Genomic DNA, 20489 nt, shown 5'->3' with positions numbered 1-20489 from the left:
ATTTCAGTAAAAAATACTAATTTTTCCAATTACATATCATAATTCTAAGACCTGTCCAATAAGAAACTGCCAAGTAAGAAAAAAGGTTTTCAGATTTGCCACACATTACGTTATATATTTTACCTCATTTTGCTAAGGTACGCCGAAGTTTCGTTCACAATTAAAAAAAAATATATTAGGAAAAAAAAAAGAATAAATAAAGCAGTGGGAAACAGCAAATAGCACAACTGCCTTGGTTACAGTGAAAACCAAAACTTCCATTTTCTCGTCCTTTTTTCTCGGTAACCAAACAGATTTTAATCGTCCTCCCTTACCCTAGATTTTCTCAAATTCGATCTTCGTATTGTAAAAAAGATCGAAAAAATGGGAAAAGGAGGGGAAAATCATGGAAAACGAGAGTTTGTCAACTCTAAACCAACAGATCCAGATGTGTTCCCCGCTTGGGCCAAAGATATCCATGAATGCGAGAAGCATTACGATGTTAGTCAGAAATCGGGATTATCAACGGCGGAAGTTGAGAATCGGCGCAGGATCTATGGAAATAACGAGTTGGAAAAGCATGAAGGGCAGTCAATATGGAGTTTAATCATGGAACAATTTAACGACACTTTAGTTCGAATCTTACTGCTGGCGGCGGTTGTTTCTTTTGTGCTCGCTTGGTATGACGGTGACGAAGGCGGTGAAATGGAAATTACGGCGTTCGTTGAACCGTTGGTGATTTTTCTGATCTTGATCGTAAACGCGATCGTGGGCGTTTGGCAAGAAAATAACGCTGAGAAAGCGTTGGAAGCTTTGAAAGAGATCCAATCGGAGCAAGCTACGGTGATTCGTGATGGAATCAAAATACCTAGTTTGCCGGCCAAAGAGCTTGTTCCTGGTGATATTGTGGAACTCAAAGTAGGGGATAAAGTTCCTGCCGACATGAGGGTTTTGGAGTTAGTTAGTTCGACTTTGAGAGTCGAGCAAGGTTCGTTAACGGGTGAGAGCGAGGCGGTTAATAAAACTAACAAGTCAGTTAGCGAAGACGCTGATATTCAAGGTAAACGAAGTATGGTTTTCGCCGGAACAACGGTGGTTAACGGAAATTGTTTCTGTTTGGTTACTCAAATTGGGATGGAGACGGAGATCGGTAAAGTTCATACTCAGATCCACGTGGCGTCGCAAAGTGAAGAAGATACGCCGTTGAAGAAGAAGCTGAACGAGTTTGCGGAGGTTCTAACTATGATAATTGGGGTAATTTGTATTTTTGTTTGGTTAATTAATGTTAAATATTTTCTCAGTTGGGAATATATTGATGGTTGGCCTAGGAATTTCAAGTTTTCGTTTGAGAAATGTACGTATTATTTTGAAATTGCTGTGGCGTTGGCTGTTGCCGCTATTCCCGAAGGATTGCCGGCAGTTATCACCACTTGTTTAGCACTTGGGACACGAAAAATGGCTCAAAAGAATGCGTTGGTGAGGAAGCTACCGAGTGTTGAGACATTAGGGTGCACGACTGTGATTTGCTCTGATAAAACAGGTACCTTGACGACCAATCAGATGGCAGTAGCTAAGCTTGTGGCTATGGGGGGTCATGCTAGTAGTTTGAGAAATTTTAGGGTTGATGGCACAACGTATAATCCTTCTGATGGGAAAATACATGGTTGGCCAAGTGGTGGAATGGATGCTAATCTTGAAACAATTGCCAAGATTTCTGCTATATGTAATGATGCTGGTGTAACGCATTCTGACAATAAGTATGTAGCTCATGGAATGCCTACTGAGGCCGCCATAAAGGTCAGTGTTCAGTGAAGCTCTCATCATTGGATTTGATGTATGTATATATGTTGATCTATATCTGCTCTGAAGTAGGCTTATAGTAACTTTATCTCTGGTTCATCTCTATGCAGGTTCTTGTTGAGAAAATGGGTCTCCCAAAGGGATTGTATAGTGGTGGAGCAGCTGGCAATGATGTTCTACGTATGTTGGATTTTCACATGCTTCTCTAATTCTTTTATCATTCCTTTCTAGCATTATGACTTGTAAACTTAGATATGTTACTTAATGTGATCTTAAGGTTGTTGTCAATGGTGGAATGAGTATGAGCATCGGATTGCAACCCTTGAGTTTGATCGTGATAGGAAGTCAATGGGTGTTATTGTCAAGTCCAAATCAGGAAGAAGGTCATTGTTAGTGAAGGTACTATTGCTATCTCACTCGAGATTTTCTTATTACATAGAAGCCATAGTTATTTTTCGCTATTTGATTATCTTGTGGAACGCCAGCAAATGCTTGTTTTTAGTTGCAGATGGCCCTGCTGATCTGTTTTTCTTTTCTCAGTTGAAATTTGAATTTTTTGCCTAGTTAAGTTAAAAAATGATGGGCATGATGTGGTTTTGAATGATCTATGGTACTTATTGCTGCTGTTTAACATTTGCATGGTTTATGTTAATGTTTCTTACATCTATTGTAACTTTAACTTTAATCACTTATTTCGGCAGGGAGCTGTAGAGAACTTACTGGAGAGAAGCTCAAAGATGCAGTTGCTTGATGGCTCTGTTGTACCACTCGATCAAAATTCAAGGATTCTTGTTTCCAATGCTCTTCAAGATATGTCAAGTGGTGCATTGCGTTGCTTGGGTTTCGCATACAAAGATGAGCTCCCTGAGTTTGAAACCTATGATGGTAGTGATGATCATCCAGCTCATGCCCTATTACTTGACCCATCCAACTATCCATCAATTGAGAGCAATCTTACTTTTGTTGGCTTGGTTGGACTAAGGGTGAGTTGTAATGAATCACTGTCTTCACTTACAATTCCTCATTATATGTTTCTCTGATGAACTAACTCGGCTCGTTGGTGCCATTAAATGTTTGTAGGACCCTCCACGTCAAGAGGTACATCAAGCAATTGAGGACTGTAAAGCAGCTGGCATTCGTGTTATGGTTATAACCGGAGATAACAAAAATACAGCAGAAGCTATATGCCGTGAAATAGGTGTTTTTGGGCCGATGGAAGACATCAGTTCAAAAAGTTTAACTGGGAAGGAGTTTATGGCACTTTCAGATCAGAAAGCTCATCTGAGACAAAGTGGTGGGCTTCTATTTTCTAGGGCTGAACCGAGACACAAGCAAGAGATAGTGAGATTGCTAAAGGAAGATGGAGAGGTGGTTGCTATGACTGGTGATGGAGTAAATGATGCACCTGCCTTGAAACTAGCTGATATTGGAATTGCTATGGGCATTGCTGGAACGGAGGTATTTCTATAAACAAATTCGGTTCACTAATTTCAGATTTTCTTTTCAAAGTGTACCTCCATATCAAGTTTTAAAGTACAAGAGATGAAAGCGTAATTATTTACAAAGACAACTGAAAAGCAAATTTAACTGGAAGAACACTAAGCTTAATACTAATATTTCATGTTTGTCAATTGGAGTGGATATCAATGGCTGGGTGCTTGGAAATGAACGTATTCATCGGATTAGTTGGAGGGGACCAAGATTTGTTATTGTTCATGATGCTCTGTTCTAGTTCATGCTTTTTTGTTTCTCTTTTATCTATCCCTTATTATTTTTTTTCCTCAAATCATTTAAATTCTTGTCGTCTGCCAGGTAGCAAAGGAAGCTTCTGACATGGTGTTGGCAGATGACAATTTCAGTACAATTGTTTCTGCCGTCGGTGAAGGAAGATCCATTTACGACAACATGAAAGCTTTTATCAGGTTGGTTTTAAGCTTTTATCATGCTTTTAGAGTTTGAAGGTTATGCAATATAGTCAATAATACATGCAAATGTATCCTTCCTCGATTTTCTCGAACATTGATTGCTGCCTATAATAATTTTTTCGGAGTTCGTTGATGCTAAGACATATTATTTCAGGTACATGATCTCGTCAAATATCGGTGAGGTTGCCTCCATATTCCTAACAGCAGCATTGGGTATACCTGAGGGCCTGATTCCAGTTCAACTTCTCTGGGTTAATCTTGTTACGGATGGACCACCTGCAACAGCTTTGGGATTCAATCCTCCGGACAAGGATATCATGAAGAAGCCTCCTCGGAGAAGTGATGATTCACTCATCACTGCTTGGATTTTATTCCGCTATCTGGTAGCTGGTCTAAACCTTTGCTTGAATTTACGAGTATGTTTTTCTCGATGATTTAATGGGATTGAGTTCTTGATCTTATATCATTGTTTCACACAGGTTATTGGACTATATGTTGGAGTAGCAACTGTTGGCGTCTTCATCATTTGGTATACACACGGTTCCTTCTTGGGCATTGATCTTAGCGGGGACGGCCACACCCTTGTCACATACCCCCAGCTCGCCAACTGGGCCCAGTGCTCATCCTGGAAAAATTTCACTGTTTCACCTTTCACAGCCGGGAACCAAGTCTTCTCCTTTGAAAATAATCCATGCGATTACTTCCAAGGCGGCAAAGTAAAAGCAATGACACTTTCCCTCTCGGTTTTAGTTGCCATCGAAATGTTCAACTCCCTTAATGCCCTCTCTGAAGATGGAAGTCTCTTGACAATGCCTCCATGGGTCAACCCTTGGCTCCTCCTCGCCATGTCTGTGTCATTCGGCCTGCACTTCTTGATCCTCTATGTGCCATTCCTTGCTCAAGTATTCGGTATCGTACCTTTAAGCTTTAACGAATGGCTGCTGGTTCTGGCTGTCGCATTCCCTGTGATTTTGATCGACGAAGTGTTGAAGTTCGTAGGGAGGTTGGGACGGCGGATGAGATCGTCCAGTCAAAGACCTTTGAAACCCAAAACAGAGTGAAGACAGATATGGTATAAATCCGATAAGTGGATACTAGACAGCCAATGCTAGCCTCTAAAATGATTAAAATTCTTGGGAACTGTCCTCTAACATGGCGTTTTTACAATCTGTGTGTTATATAATGTATTATTGGTTTTATCTGTAACTCCCTCACTTAATTTCAGGAAAGGGGGGGCGGTTTGGACCACAAAGAACTAGCTAAAGCTAAACTATGCCTTTATTGCTTTTTTTTACTAGGTTTTTCATGATTCAAACTCATTTTTTTTTGTCAGAAAATGCAAAAGGAAACTTTTCTGAGTTAGTAATTTGTTTAGATGTGCAATAACTTTAAATTATCTTATATTTATTAAAATGTACATCTGCGGCTTCTATGAGTGAAGTTAATTGCATTTACTGCATTGATATTTATTATCACTTATTATACACTTTATATTTTTTATATATATTTTATAAATCACAAATTATGTATATTATGTATATTATATTAATTTTATTTTAGAAAAAAGAAACAAAAAATAATAAAAGGAACAAAAACAAAGTCGGTTCATCTCCTTAGGGAGAATAAAATCAGAATAAAATGTCAAGCATCAAATGTGAAGCAAAAGAAAGGTCAAAATCTTTGAAGATTCAATTTTCCTTTACAAATAAATAAAAATAAATCTGCATACACGAAAAATAAGGAGATAACCAAAAACAAAATGGTTCAAACTTATAAATTGTTCCGATATTATTTTGATTCATAATTTTGATAAAAGAAAAAAATTCTAAAATATAAAATAGTCTTGCTAATTAACATTTTTTTTGCATAAATGTAAAATGTATGATTAAAATTTGGCTCATAAGATAGCTTTATTACAAAATGTCTAAAACCCTTATTCTAAATAATAAAAAGTTAAAACCAAAATAAGATAATAAAAAACCCCTAAAACAATATTGACACCCTAAAATTAATTTTGTTTCAACTCTAAGAATCCTTTCTTTCAAGCGTTTGCTTGAACCAATATGCTGATAACTTGGAATATCTCTTGAGATCATTATGGTCAACGTAAACCAAACCAAATCTTGAAGTGTAACCCAATAACCATTCAAAATTGTCAAGAACTGACCAAGCAAAGTAGCCACTAGCATTGGCTCCATCATCCATAGCTCTTTTCAATCCCTTCAAATAGCTTCTATAAATGATCACTCTATTGCTATCATATAACGATTCTGGAAATGTGAGATTGCCAGGATCGTCTATTCCTGCCATTAATTAGCAAAACAAAGTTTAAGATTCAAATACGGTTGCTTTAAATAAATAAAAGAGGACAAACAAATAGATTATATTGGAGTTTAAAGATGCATGTCTCACCATTTTCAAAGAGAACTATATTAGGGTTATCGTAACATTCTTTGACATATGTTACAACTTTGTACATGTCCCATGGAACTTCATAAAGCCATTCTGAGTGGGTCCGCATTTCTTGTGCATTAGTATTAACACTTGTGCTAAAATTGACATGATTAACAATAGTGAAAATTGAAAATGCCATCAATTTATAATTTTAGAGATAATATTAATTTCATCATTTTGCTCAAGAGTTTAATAATTATTATTATTATTTTTGGATAGACCTCACGGATTTAAAAAAGTTGATAATGTAATAGACATAATGGCATTTATTGATGGGGGTCGATGTGGATCATATATGTAGTAAAAAGTATAATGGTTTAGACAAAGGACATCAAAAGTAAAAAGTAAAAGTAAAAAGTAAAAATATATGTAGTAAAAAGTAAAAACTTCACTTTTGGTGAATTTTGGAAGTCTTTCTCCTACAATTTTTTGCATCGTCCTTGAATGTTTTCCATATACGAGTGGGTGCAAAAACCTACAAAATCAAATTTACAATAATTTGAAGACTATAATTCAATAACAATATGTTGAAAAACGTATAAACAAATAGGTGGGATGACGAATTCGTCTATTATTTATCACAAATTTTACCATCCAATATGAAAGTCTCTTGCTCTTTGTGCAGCATAGTTGTCAGCTTTAGATCTTGTTAGAGGTTTATACCAAACAAAATCCAAGAAAATACCAATTCTTCCATTTTGTTTATCCTTAAAAAGGAAAGAGAACTCGTCAAATTCATCATTAAATAAGTGCGTTAGAAGTTAAAAACCAAAATTTCAAAAAAATTACTTGATATTTTTCGCGATATCTTTTAACAGCTTCAACATGAGTTAAAATCAAATGATGTGCTGCAATATAATGCTCCGTGACAGAGTTTCCATCCGTGCAATTTCCAAATTGCTTCGAGCATCTATTAGGAGGGTTAATGCCATTGTCAAAACCAAGAGCAGCAACCACTCTTGGTTCATTGAATGTCATCCAAGTCTTTACTCTACCACCAAATGTCTTGAAACAAAACTCCGCATAATCAGCAAAATCTTGGCTACAAAATTCAAACCATAGTAAAATTAATTTATAATTTAAGCAAAAGTTCTCAAATATTAGCTTCTTTTTCTTTGAAAAACATTGATCGTCTTTGAACTTACATAACTTGCCTATCCAGCAAACCTAGATATTTTTCTTGAAGTGCTAGTGGTAAATCATAGTGATACAAATTTGCATGTGGAGTGATACCTGTGTTCATGCCACAACAGATTTCACTCAGTTTATGAACGCATAGCTATAATGCTATCATGTATCATTTGTTTGGTCCAAAATTTAAGAATTTTATTTTTTATTAAGCTATTGAAAATCTTAGGTTCTGCTATGCTCAACATGTATATATACCATTTTCAAGCAAATAGTCAATCAATCTATTGTAGTAGTCAACTCCTTCCCAGTTTATCTCTCCTGTCCCATCTATACGAAAAAGTATGATTTTTTTCAGCAATTAGCTTTGAAATGTATATGGTAAATATTTTGACTTAGTTGATTCTTAATATAATTGAGATAAATAGTTTATATATTTGGAAAAATTCTTAACCATGAGATCGAAAATCGATAGGCATCAAAAGTCAACATCTGCACCAAATCAACATCTTCCTGCAAACAATAAGAATGGTAATTGGTAGTTTTAAAACTGGGAACATGGAAAGTTTGAAACACTAACAAGAAAGTGACTTATTTTCTTGCAATATATCGCAAAATAAAAAGGAAAAAGGCACCTTATAACGATGGTATTGATCAATAGAAATTTCATCAGTATCATTGTTTGCAATATGTCTTGTTTCAAGTCATATCACATCTTTTAACATTGCAATAAAAAAATTCCAAAAAAAGAAAAGTAAAGGAAGAGTGAAACGATTTTATTCAACCTAGAACTTTAACATATGCATCCCATATGCTAGGTCCTCTACTGTCTTCGCTAGCCATTCCTTCTACTTGATACGCTGATGCCGCTGTTCCAAATAAAAATCCCTCTAAAAAGCTATCTCCATTCAAGGTTTCAGTGTCAAAATGTTGTTCTTGAGCGTTGGAATTCGCACATAAATTTGAGCTAAAAAAAGTGATAGATAGTGAAATTACTAACACCTTCACGGTGGTTAAACTTGTTTTGTTAATGAATAATAAAAGATTGCATCCATCCCTATTTATAAAGAGGAGAGATGAAATTTTTTATATCTAATGATTTTTTAGTTAAGAGAATAAATTTAAATCATATTTAAATCAAATAAAAAAAATCAAATCTTTTATATAATATTTTATTTGATAAGAGAATCTAAATGAATAGAAAGAAATAGTAAAATAAAATTTCTTAATTAATTGCATACATAGTCAAAGGAAAAATTACCATATCTATAATCTAAAAAAAATTATTTGTTTTTATGTTTAAGAAAATTAAAAAAAACTATCATGTAATATTATCTCAAATGTACTTCAATAAAAACAGAATTCGATCAAATTTACAAATATAACTAAATGTGTAGAAAAAATTATTAATTTGTTGATTCTTTTATTCATTGAGTTGTTTAATTGTTTCAAACATTATGTGAAATTTACCTAATATCACCTAAAATTTAACAATTTCATTAATAAATATTAATCACATGTTATCCAACACAATCGAAGCCAGGCAGATGCCTCTATGGTCACGATGTGTATCGCCCATCCAAGCCATAACCAATTACTAACATAGAGAGTAGATCAGAGGGCCTCTTGGTCCCAACTTTGGCAAGCCTATTTGTAGTACCGTTAGCGTCTCCCGGAACCAGTTTAATTTCCGTCTCACGAGCGACAGGAAAAGTCAAGCACAAAGGTACGATACTTTTACCGGAACAAGAGCAGTGATAAGGTTGTTGAACCAAGAAACATTGCTGCAGTCGCTTTTCACAATCAGCTTGTTCTTCCCCGACCATTAGGACACAGCGAAAACACAAATAGTTTGTTTGATCGCAGTGACTTCAACTAGCACTAGACCAACGAGCCCCGCGGATCTAGAGAAAATAAGCAAGGTTCTGCCTTCATGATCTTGTCGGATCCCACCAATAATGCCAGGACCATGGTTACCCCGAACTGCAGCATCAACATTAAATTTCAGTGCACCAACATTGGGAGGGAACCACCTCATATCCGGACAAGCCCCGTAAGTATTTACCACGCAGCAAATGACATTAGTATCTGCAAAGACATCATCCATTAAGAATCAAGAATCCGACCACCAACACAACCTAAGAAGCTTACTAGTATCAAACGTTTGAAGGTTGTCGACACATTTGCCATTGAATGAGATCTCATTGCCAAAGAGCAGGAAATGACTAAGAAAAACACGATCCAAACCTGTCTGTTCCCTTGTGACGGGAAGGCCGAGGACTAGCACTGGACAAACAACCACTGGTCGTTAGGAAGGACCATAAGCAAACCCATATCTCAGCATGCACAACCATGGCACCTTTCACTCAAATGCAAATTCATTGAAGGGTTTTGGCGAAAGATTTTGAGTGGTGGGATGTTGAATGGAATCCAGTTGATGGTTTCTTAGATTTTTACTCTTTATGTAATAATGTGAAGTTTAAAGGCGTGTGCAAAAGTCTATGGCTGATATCGGTGACAACGGCATGCTGGTCCGTGTGGCTGGTAAGGAACGAGTTGGTGTTTGAAAGGAAGTGGTCTACAATAGACAATTTGTTATTTCACTCCAAGATGCGGGCATTGATGTGGGTTAGGGCTGTTCAAGAGGAATTAAGAGTGCAAGAGAGATCATGGTGGATGTGTCCGTATAGAAGCTGGTGTGATTAAAAAAAAATTGGGATGGGTGACCTGTTATGGTGTCCTCTGAGGTATGGTTGGGTAAATTTAATGTAAGTGGAGGGGCGAACGAGGATGAAGCCGGGTGTGGAGGGGTGTTAAGAGACGCGGATGGGTGGCAAGGGCATTATTTTCGGGTCTAGTTGTAGCAAAGGACTCTATTGCAGCCAAGATTGGAGCGATCATCATTGCTTTGGATGTGTATTTAGTAATGGGCTGGAAAGGTAAAGGCTCTCTAATCATTGAGATTGGATCAAATGAGGTGTTTAGTTGAATTGAAAAAAAAGGCTGAGACCATGGATGCTACAATCTATCTTCAAGGATATCAAAAACAGAATGGATAGAGTAGGTAATGTTTCCTTCTCGAAGGCTGAGAAGCACGGAAATGAGATGGCCTCTACTTTGGCGTTAGTTGGAATAAAAAAGCCTAGAATGTTTAAGGCATGGTGGTGAATATATCATGAGCGATGTTACTGAGTTTCTTCTGAAGAATTGGTTGGCTGTTAGTTTCTATAGGATCTTTGGTTATATGGGGCTTATGTTTCGGTTGCTTGCACAATTGCTTTTTAGAAGGCAAAATAACAGAGGGGGGTTTTTGGGGTCTAGTGATATAGAATTATTATGTTATCGATATGAGATTTTGGTGATTTGTACTTGGTAAAGGGACACTTTTTTGTGAGGGATTGTTAGATTTTGCAGATTATAACATTGTTTGCAAATGCTTAAAATGTGTAATAATTTAATCAAGAAAAAAAAAACTAACAAATAGGTAGAATATAGAAATTATAAAATAATTAGAGATCTAATATTTTTTTGTGTAATAATTTTATTTATGATTTTGATAGAGCACGCCACCAATTCTATTGGTGAATTTACAAAATTGATATAATAAAATTATCATAGCATATAAAAGTGAGAGAATACATGTTTTAAAATTAAATGTTAAAATAATATTTTTACCTTTTACTTCCCTTTCTCATGATACATGTTATAAATTTTAACTATTTACTTTAATATAAAATTTTGTTGGAATATTTAAATTTAAGCTAGTTAAAACTGATGAAATATGGTAAAATTATTAAACCCTTCATTGTAGTTAAGACTTGGTATTGTTAATAAATAAAAATAAATTGTTATAGGTATTTAGAGGCAATGAAAACTTTAATATTAATTTTTTAGTTAATATAATAACTTATTGGATAAAAGAATTTATATGAAATTTGAATAGCATGAAATAGTAAAATAATTTTGCTAAACTAACTACATACATAGTTAAAGCTAAAAATACTATTATATTTATAATTTATATAAAAAGAAAATTTAAGAAATAAACATGAGAAGACAATTTTTTTATTTTAAAAAATTAGAAAATACAAAAATAATATAATTTTTCTCAAAATGAAATTAAATAAAACAGAATTTAATCAAATTTAGATATCTAAATCAGATTGTTTTAAGCGTTATAATAGTTTTTGTTTTAGAGAGGCCGGTAGTTTGACTTATGGGAAATAATGGAAAATATAATTTCTCTATTATTTTATCAATTTTTGGATTTATTGATTTGTTACAAAAATTGAAGCATTTTATGAAACTCTAATCAAAGCTAAACAAAATTTTACAAAAAATAGAGTCTAAAAGTTTCAATAATAGATATTAATATTGTTGCATTAGTTAACTTATGTTTGAGAATCTTTCGTCAACTTTAATCCGTTTTTGTTAACTCTCAACATTTAGGGTTTATATTGGTGTGAGAATATGGTATGGATTAATGGATTTTAGGGCTTGTTTTATGGGTTCGATATTTAAGGATTAGGATTTATGCAAGATTAAAGTTGTGGTATGGGTTAATGGGTTTTAGGGCTTTATAGGTGTGCGTTGTTTGTCTTTATTTATATTTTTGATACTTTTTAGCTTATCAAAAACTAAATAAATAAAAGAGATCACAACCGGTTACATGTAGGAGTCATTATGCATTTTTTTAGAGTGTTTTACTTTTTCCTTATACCAAAATATTATATATATATATATATATATTAGGTGTTAAAAAATTGTACTCACATTGTATTTTTATGACATTTAACATTTCGATATTCTTACATGTGTAACACAATAAATAATATTTAAAAATTTTCTTTTAAATTTCATGTATATATTTATTCCATAAGTTTTATTAACATTTTAAAACCAATATTTACTTCCAATCTAAATAAACAATCACAAGCACCATTTCACCATAAGAATTCATTTTCATAATGGTACATTTGAACTCCATACTTTATTTTAGACCCTAATATACAAAATTTTATTCTTTTTAACATGTGTAAAATAAAATTCACATAAATTGTAACATCTCAAAACTACCCTTTGTTGTAAAAGATAATTTTGAGAAATATATGCATTAGAAGTTTCAAAAAATAAAAATAGAAATTATCAGTAGAAAAAGCCGATGGATGCCAAAGTTAGTTCAATAAAAGAATTACATTATGATGCATTAATTTAAAGTAGGGATTAAATCACAAAAATGTGAAATGTATTGTGGTCCTAGTATAAATATTCAAAATTTGTGGGGTCAAAACATAAATATCAAAAAGTTGAGAGACCAAAAGTGAAAATACCAAGAGGTGGAAAGGTCCAAAATGTGGATTAAATTGGTATATGAGGACTAAATTGAATAAGTGGAGAAATAAGAGGGGCTAAACTAGAATTTTGCCAAAAGTGAAGAATGACTTAAGGGTGGAATTGTAGAGAATTATGAGGGGCAAAATGGTCATTTCCAAATTAAGATAACTATAATGTATTATCATGACAATAATTTGTGAATATTTGTTGAAATTTTATTGGTTGAAATATTTTTGTTATTATTATTTTATTATAAGATACTTTGTTATTAATTAATGGTTAAATAAAAAGGAAAAAGATGAAAAGAAATTATCATCATGTTCTCCATCATTCACGCCACCACCATGAAAGAGCTAAGAAGTTTTGAAAGTTATTCAATTTAGTACTTTCCGACAAAATTCACCCTTTTCACCTAAAACTCAAAGGAATTACCATAGCCACCAAGATGAAAAAGTAATGAGAAGCGATGGTGAATACGAATATCATCTTGGATTCAAGAAAACAGAAGCTGGAGAAGAGAGAAAATTAAGTTATGATTTGAAATCAAGAAAACAAGGTAAGAACATCAAAATTAATTTCATCATTTTTTTTAACGTAAAATTGTAGGAAAAGCATGAAAAAGATGTTGAAGTAGAGTTTTCTTATATTAACACGTTCATGAAGTGAAAAAGGAGAGAAAGTGATAAAGATGTGAAAGGAAACAAGAGACTCAGCACACTTAGAAAACAACATTTGGAAAGCAACCACGGGTCGTTAGGAAGGACCATATGCAAGCCCAAATCTCAGCACACTTGTGCCACAACCACCAGGACACCTTACAGTCAAAAATAGATGAGAAAACTGTCTTTGGATACTTAGAAGAGAAAACAAAGGAAGTTGAAATACATTTAAAACATGTTTTTGAGTAATTTTCATGTACTTGAAATGGTTTGATTAGGGGGAGAGTTAATCAAAATCCATATTTGTTTAACTTACTATTTTGATTCCCTATATATTTTTAGTTAATAATTTTATGTCTTTTAATACATAGACAACACATAAATTGATAAAGAAAAAAAAATCAAAAGTATAAAATGGTTTTGCAACATAGTTTGGCTCACAACATAGTTTTATTACAAAATTCCTAAAATAAATATTCTAGATAGAGATTATTTTAAATAATGAAAAAGAAAAAAAAAACCTAAAACAAACCCTAAAAGATGATCTTAATTAGTCCTAAGAATCCTTTCTTTCAAGCATTTGTTTGAACCAATACGCTGATAACTTGGGATATCTCTTGAGATCATTATGGTCAACGTAAACCAAACCAAATCTTGAAGTATAACCCAATAACCATTCAAAATTGTCAAGAATTGACCAAGCAAAGTAGCCACTAACATTGGCTCCATCATCCATAGCTCTTTTCAATTCCTTCAAATAGCTTCTATAAAAGTTCACTCTATTGCTATCATATAACGATTCAGGAAATGTGAGATTGCCAGGATCGTCCATTCCTGCCATTAATTAGTAAAACAAAGTAAGATTTAAATACGGTTGCTTTAAATAAATAAAAAAAGGACAAACAAATAGATTAATATATTGGAGCTGAAAGATGCATTGTCTCACCATTTTCTGAGAGAATTATATTAGGATTACCATAACGTTCTTTGACATATGTTACAACCTTGTACATACCCCATGGAACTTCATAAAGCCATTCTGAGTGGGCCTGCATTTCTTGTGCATTAATATTAACACTTGTTTTAAAATTGACATGATTAACCCATCAAGTTTTAATTTTAGAGATAATATTAATTTTACTCAAGAGTTTTATAATCAATTTTTTTTGGATAAACCTCACAAAAAGATTTATAAGTTTGGAAAAGTTGATAACCTAATTGACGTAATGGTATTTATTGTTGTGTAAAAAACATTAATAGTTTGGAAGAGTTGATATAATTGCACAATGATTACCCGGCGACCGATTGGCACTCCATTACGTTCATCTGTTAATTGAAAACATAAACTAGTAAGTTCATATTATGGAAATAGAAAAAAAAAATCATGTTGGTGTGAAAAAAAGGGTGATGAAATACAAGCAAACCCAGCATTCCAATCCTGTTGGTAACCAGTCACATTGGATGGAGGTCGATGTGGATCATATATGTAGTAAGAAGTATAATGGTTTAGACAAAGGACATCAAAGGAATTTTTTATTTTCTCCACTTCGCTTTTGGTGAATTTTGGAAGTCTTTCTCCTACAATTTTTTGCATCGTCCTTGGATATTTTCCATAAACGAGAGGGTGCAAAAACCTACAAAATCAAATTCACAATAATCTGAAGACTATACTTCAATAACAATATGTTTAAAAATGTATAAACAAATAGGTCGGATGACTAATTTGTCTATTATTTATCACAGATTTTACCATCCAATATGAAAGTCTCTTGCTCTTTGTGCAGCATAGTTGTCAGCTTTAGATCTTGTTAGAGGTTCGTACCAAACAAAATCCAAGAAAATACCAATTCTTCCATTTTGTTTATCCTAAAAAAAGAAAGAGAACTCGTCAAATTCATCATTAAGTAAGTGTGTTAGAAGTTAAAAACCAAAATTTCAAAACAATTACTTGATATTTTTCTCGATATCTTTTAACAGCTTCAGCATGACTTAAAATCAAATGATGTGCTGCAATATAAGGCTCCGTGGAAGAGTTTCCATCCGTGCAATTTCCAAATTGCTTCGAGCATCTATTAGGAGGGTTAATGCCATTGTCAAAACCAAGAGCAGCAACCACTCTTGGTTCATTGAATGTCATCCAAGTCTTTACTCTATCACCAAATGTCTTGAAACAAAACTCCGCATAATCAGCAAAATCCTGGCTACAAAATTCAAACCATAGGAAAATTATTTTACAATTTAAGCAAATGTTCTCAAATATTAGCTTCTTTTTCTTTGAAAAATATTCATTGTCTTTGAACTTACATAACTTGTCTATCCAGCAAACCTAGATATTTTTCTTGAAGTGCTAGCGGTAAGTCGTAGTGATACAAATTTGCATGTGGAGTGATACCTGCGTTCATGCCACATGTTACAGTTTATGAAGGCATAGCTATAATGCTGTCATGTATCATTTGCATGGTCCAAATTTTAAGTATTTTCTTTTTTTTATTAAGCTATTGAAAGTCTTAGATTCTGCTATGCTCAACATGTATATATACCTTTTTCAAGCAAATAGTCAATCAATCTATTGTAGTAGTCAACTCCTTTCCAATTTACCTCTCCCGTCCCATCTACAAGACAGAAAATTATGATTTTTTCAACAATTAGCCTTGAAATGTATATGGTAAATATTTTGACTTAGTTGATTGTTAAAATAATTGAGACAAATTGTTTATATACTTGGAAAAATTCTCGACCATGAGATTGAAAATCGATAGGCATCAAAATTCAGCGTCTGCATCATATCAACATCTTCCTGCAAACAAGAGGAATGATAATTGGTAGTGTTAAAATTGGGAACATGGGAGGTTTCGAGCACTATAAGAAAGTGACTTCTTTTCTTGCAACATATTGCAAAAGACTATGGAAAAAGGCACCTTATAGCGATGATATTGATCAATAGAAACTTCACCAGTATCATTGTTTGCAATATGTCTTGTTTCAAGCCATATCACATCTTTTAACATTACAATAAAAAAAATTCCACAAATAAGAAAAAGAAAAGGAAAAGTGAATCGATTTTATTTAACCTGGAATTTTGACATATGCATCCCATATGCTAGGTCCTCTACCATCTTCGCTAGCCATTCCTTCTACTTGATACGCTGATGCCGCTGTTCCAAATAAAAATCCCTCTGGAAAACTATCTCTACTCAATCCTCCAGTGTCAAAATGTTGTTGTTGTGCGTTGGAATTTTCCCATAAATTCGAGCTCAAAAAAGTGAAAGAAAGTAAAATTACTAACACCTCCATAGTGGTTGAGACTTGTTTTCTTAATGAATAAAAAACATTGCACCCATCCCTATTTATAGGGGAGAGCTGAAAATTTTGATATCGAATGATTTTTTGGTTAAGAGAATAAATCTAAATGATATTTAAATCAATAAAAAGTCAAATATTTTATTTGCTAAGAGAATCTATGTGAATTTTAATTAGAATGAAATAGTAAAATAAATTTTCTTAACTAACTACATACATAGCCACAAGGAAAAATTATCATATCTATAATTTATAAAAAAAGAAAGAAATTTTAAGAAACAAAAATGAGAATACAAATAATCTTTTTTGTCTTTAAGAAAATTAAAAAGGGAGATTTCAAAATCCGACATCCTATACCAAAATAGTTGGAGTTCTTCAATGGCTATTACTTATATGGAATGTTTGCTCTTCAGTATTCAAATTGGTGGAGTCTTCAAATCTATTTGGTTTCTTTACCTCTTGTAAGTTTTCCTATAGTTGTAGGCAACTTTTCCTTTGTAGATATTTGGTTTTAGCTATTGTTTTAGGAAGCTGTGTTACCAAGCGAAAAACAAGTAGCAGCGTTGCTTCATTTATTATCTCTTTCGGAAAAGCAATAATTATTCAAAATAATTGTTTTTCAAAACAATCGTTGTTTGAGAATAGCTACGGTCTAAACAGCTATGTTTAGAACAAGGTTTTAGCTTAGAATAGTTGTCATCCAATGTAGTTGTCATTTGAGAACGGTTAAAGTTTAGAACAACTTTTGTTTAGAATAATGATGTTTTAAGAATAGTTATGTTTAGAATAACCCTTGTTTGAATCAACTCTTGTTTAGAAATTTTTTTAGGAAAGTCATTATTCAGAACAAACTCTTTCAAGAAAACTATCACTACAGAACAACTTTTATTCAAAACAACCTCTACATTGAAAACAACTATATTGAGAGTCGCTCAGGTTTGGAATAAGTCAGAATATTTCTTATTAAAAAATAATCACCGCCTCGTATTTCAAGATATATTCCGTGAAAGATGTTTTACATGGTAGTACTTCACCAAAGTATAAGAAGTGGAAGTAACTCCAAAATATGGCAGGGTTCTTGGGTTATCTACAATCTTGAGATGTTCCAGATAATTTGGTTTGGTGGATCAAATATTCAGTGCTTCAGCGTTCTTTTAGAAACATGGTGAGCTCTTCTTAACTATTCACCTTCATCATCGCCAACAAAACCCTTCACCATTCCCTTATAACTATTAATGTCATTGTAATTGAAAATTAATTTCATTGCTCCCATTAATTGTTAGCTATGTAACTCCTATTCTTGAGACACTATAAATAAGAATTATTCAAAACTAGTGAAGAGATTTTTGGTATTTTCGAATTATGGACTCTTAAAGCTCTCTCTAAAATCCTCTATATTTGTTTCTTTATTGAGCCTCATCATCCGCTACATTTCCGTTTCTCCTTCTTACCAACCATCACCTGCCGTTTTGTTCTGTGTTACTGGATCTGCTCTAGTATTCATCTTCATCTTCTTCCAGTATGTCTCATTCACTTGTTTGCAATGCTTCTTCTCTCCACTGAAGAGCCCTTTACACCCTTCCTTCTATCTACCACTGCTAAAGGGTTTTGGGGTTTGTTTCCCTTTTGCATGTTCTTCAATATAGCATCTTCATTTGATGTTTGTGAAGTAGTTAAGCTAGGTTGTGGGATTTCGCAGTTTGCATAATTAAGGACGGGGTATTGGCGTGTAGCTGGTAACTTCATATCAATGTGAGAAGTGGGTGATTGAAAATCTGCCAACTTTATTTAGGTTTTGAACTTGGGTGATGTCCCCCGTTAAGAAGGATGTTGTATTTTGATTAATGAACTTCTATCCGAATTTGATAGCGTCATTCTTTCTTTTGCAATTTGAGAAGTTTATGATATGGCTGGAATTGATTGCACCAATATGCTTTAAGTGAAGCATCTGCTAAGGTGTAAACTAGACTTGACCTATCAATTTGCTTTGGGCATAGTGGAGTTTTTGCTTGGTCATGAAGCTATATGTTCGTATGATACGGCACAAAGCAATGTCCATGAACTTCTATCCATTTTGCTCTTGATGTTATGACCAGGCTCTCCACAATATCTGCAATTCATCACTAAGCCTCTCCTACTCAACTGTCTAGGTTTAAGCTTTTGTGGTTCATCCTTAGCCATTCTCTTATTTTTCTTAGTCCCCTCAGGCATATTCCTCTCAATTGGAGGCAGCACAGGTTGGATCCCAGATTTCTTCCACTCATGTAAGCCATTGATAGCTTGCATTGTATACTCGTATGCCTTTAAGTATGTCTCCTTGTGGTAGTACGTATATAGGTAGTCATCTGGCTCTTCATTGACGTGATATATGGCACAACATGCATGTGGACAGGGAATCCCAATCAGTTGCCAACTTTTGTCCATCAAGTCAAGTATGTATCATTTCCTCCCCCTCTTGACTTCACAACCATGCTCTCTATTCCAAACCATTTGCCAATCAACATCTTTCTTCTTTGCAACATCAAATTTTAAACAATATTTTAATTTTTAAATATTATGTATCTTTTTGAAATTTTTATTAATTTTTAGAAAAAATTTGAACTTTTTAATATTATATCATATTTGATTTTTTTCATTAATCGTAGTTTGAACCATGTCCTATATTAACGAAAATATTTAACATTTTATTGATTATTTTTATTTGCTCACTTTCAAAAGTATAATGAGCAAATCACTTTTTTTTTTCATGGAACAATTTGCCCATTCTAGAGTTAAAAATGAGTGCATTAAAAAGAATTTGAAATAATTATTTGAACAAAATTTAAGGTTCATATTTCGTATCGGGTTTAAAAAATAGACGTGATCTTGATACTATATGTAAGTTTGATCTGAATCCGGCCCGATATGTAAAGTCAACCAAGTCAATCATCCATACACGTCAAGCTTATACATTACCTTGCAATGACCGCCGGCTGCCGGCCATGGCGTCAGCTGTTAGTTGGGTAAGGTGTTGACTGACCAAAGCAGCTGAGATGATGAGTGGCTTGTTACAAATAGTAGTAAAAAATATCTCTAATTTCATTTTCATTTTTTTTAAATCTAAAAACGATGGATGGATCAGGATAGATGTGTTCATAGATTAGATTAAATCGTATTTTAAAATTTTATAGTTGTTAATTCAAGTTCAATTCAGGTTAGGCTTCAATATGTTAAAAATTGAAATCCTTATTTATTAAAAATATATATTTGTATATTTTATTATTAAAACAACATAACAAGTTGTATTGTTAATTAGTAACTCGATTTGATATCGATTTTTTTCAATTAAGAATATTTTTTATTTTTATTTTTTAACAATCTCATATTTTTACACAATGCTTAGAACTACCCATTGCCCCTCCCCAACCTATAAATAGAAGGATAATGCACTTCAGCACACTCGAACCCATGTATTCCTGTATTGATAATAATGCCCATGCCAATTGAAGTAAGACTCAATCAACATTTTTTTATATTTTTTAAATGCACCATATCTATAACTTGTTTTAGTATCGTTATTCAAAATAATCGGATCTTGATAAAAGTGATATGATTATTTACGTGTATGGTTACAATAGTCATATGGCATATACAAATAATGAGAGGTTTAATTTCATTAATGTCGTTGTAATTAACACAATGACAATTCGAATAATAAATTAATGAGGTTCTGGCTCAATGAGAAAAATAGGTTTTAAAATTTTGAAATTTCGAGTTTGAATTTCACTGTATGAGCATTGTTACTAATACAAGAGAACGTGAGTTCGAGTGCGTTGAAAGGTATTATCTTTCTATTTATGAGTTGGGGAGGAGCTATGAGTAATTCTAGACATTGTGTCAAGAAGAATAAATATGATAATTATTAAAAAAT

General features: G+C 33.3%; 2 protein-coding genes and 1 pseudogene across 2 annotated transcripts; 1 reads left to right on the top strand and 2 right to left on the bottom strand.

The window, feature by feature from the left end:
- The first annotated feature begins 202 nt into the window (after positions 1–202).
- Positions 203–5066, top strand: LOC105786460 (calcium-transporting ATPase 1, endoplasmic reticulum-type). The gene is made up of 8 exons (XM_012612912.2): positions 203–1776; positions 1890–1959; positions 2057–2178; positions 2481–2762; positions 2860–3237; positions 3592–3701; positions 3859–4087; positions 4184–5066. The coding sequence occupies exons 1-8, from the start codon at positions 364–366 to the stop codon at positions 4763–4765; spliced, it is 3186 nt and encodes a 1061-aa protein (XP_012468366.1). The 5' UTR covers positions 203–363; the 3' UTR covers positions 4766–5066.
- A 663-nt stretch (positions 5067–5729) lies between these two features.
- On the bottom strand, positions 5730–8550 carry LOC105787120 (beta-glucosidase 44-like; annotated as a pseudogene).
- A 5285-nt stretch (positions 8551–13835) lies between these two features.
- LOC105786459 (beta-glucosidase 44) lies at positions 13836–16573 on the bottom strand. The gene is made up of 11 exons (XM_052626297.1): positions 16351–16573; positions 16198–16256; positions 16001–16076; positions 15820–15891; positions 15584–15671; positions 15228–15480; positions 15030–15145; positions 14696–14913; positions 14574–14605; positions 14226–14328; positions 13836–14113 (listed from the first exon to the last, which is right to left on the bottom strand). Exons 1-11 carry the CDS (start codon positions 16571–16573, stop codon positions 13836–13838), a joined length of 1518 nt encoding a protein of 505 aa, XP_052482257.1.
- Between the last annotated feature and the right edge of the window lie 3916 nt (positions 16574–20489).

The sequence above is a fragment of the Gossypium raimondii genome, chromosome 1 (assembly GCF_025698545.1).
Source record: "Gossypium raimondii isolate GPD5lz chromosome 1, ASM2569854v1, whole genome shotgun sequence".
In the NCBI taxonomy this organism is placed as follows: Eukaryota; Viridiplantae; Streptophyta; class Magnoliopsida; order Malvales; family Malvaceae; genus Gossypium; species Gossypium raimondii.
Note: the sequence above shows the minus strand (reverse complement) of the source record. Positions and strands in the feature narration are given on the sequence as shown.

Bases quoted from the DNA above. Each gene is read 5' to 3' on its own strand.
- LOC105786460 (XM_012612912.2), top strand. From the start codon at position 364: ATGGGAAAAGGAGGGGAAAATCATGGAAAACGAGAGTTTGTCAACTCT. The intron at 1,777-1,889 runs GTCAGTGTTCAG...ATCTCTATGCAG, and splicing joins CTACTGAGGCCGCCATAAAG to GTTCTTGTTGAGAAAATGGG. The intron at 3,702-3,858 runs GTTGGTTTTAAG...ATATTATTTCAG, and splicing joins AACATGAAAGCTTTTATCAG to GTACATGATCTCGTCAAATA.
- LOC105786459 (XM_052626297.1), bottom strand. From the start codon at position 16,573: ATGGAGGTGTTAGTAATTTTACTTTCTTTCACTTTTTTGAGCTCGAAT. The intron at 15,892-16,000 runs GTATATAAACAA...TCTGTCTTGTAG, and splicing joins ATGGTCGAGAATTTTTCCAA to ATGGGACGGGAGAGGTAAAT. The intron at 14,329-14,573 runs GTAATCATTGTG...CAAGAAATGCAG, and splicing joins GAGTGCCAATCGGTCGCCGG to GCCCACTCAGAATGGCTTTA.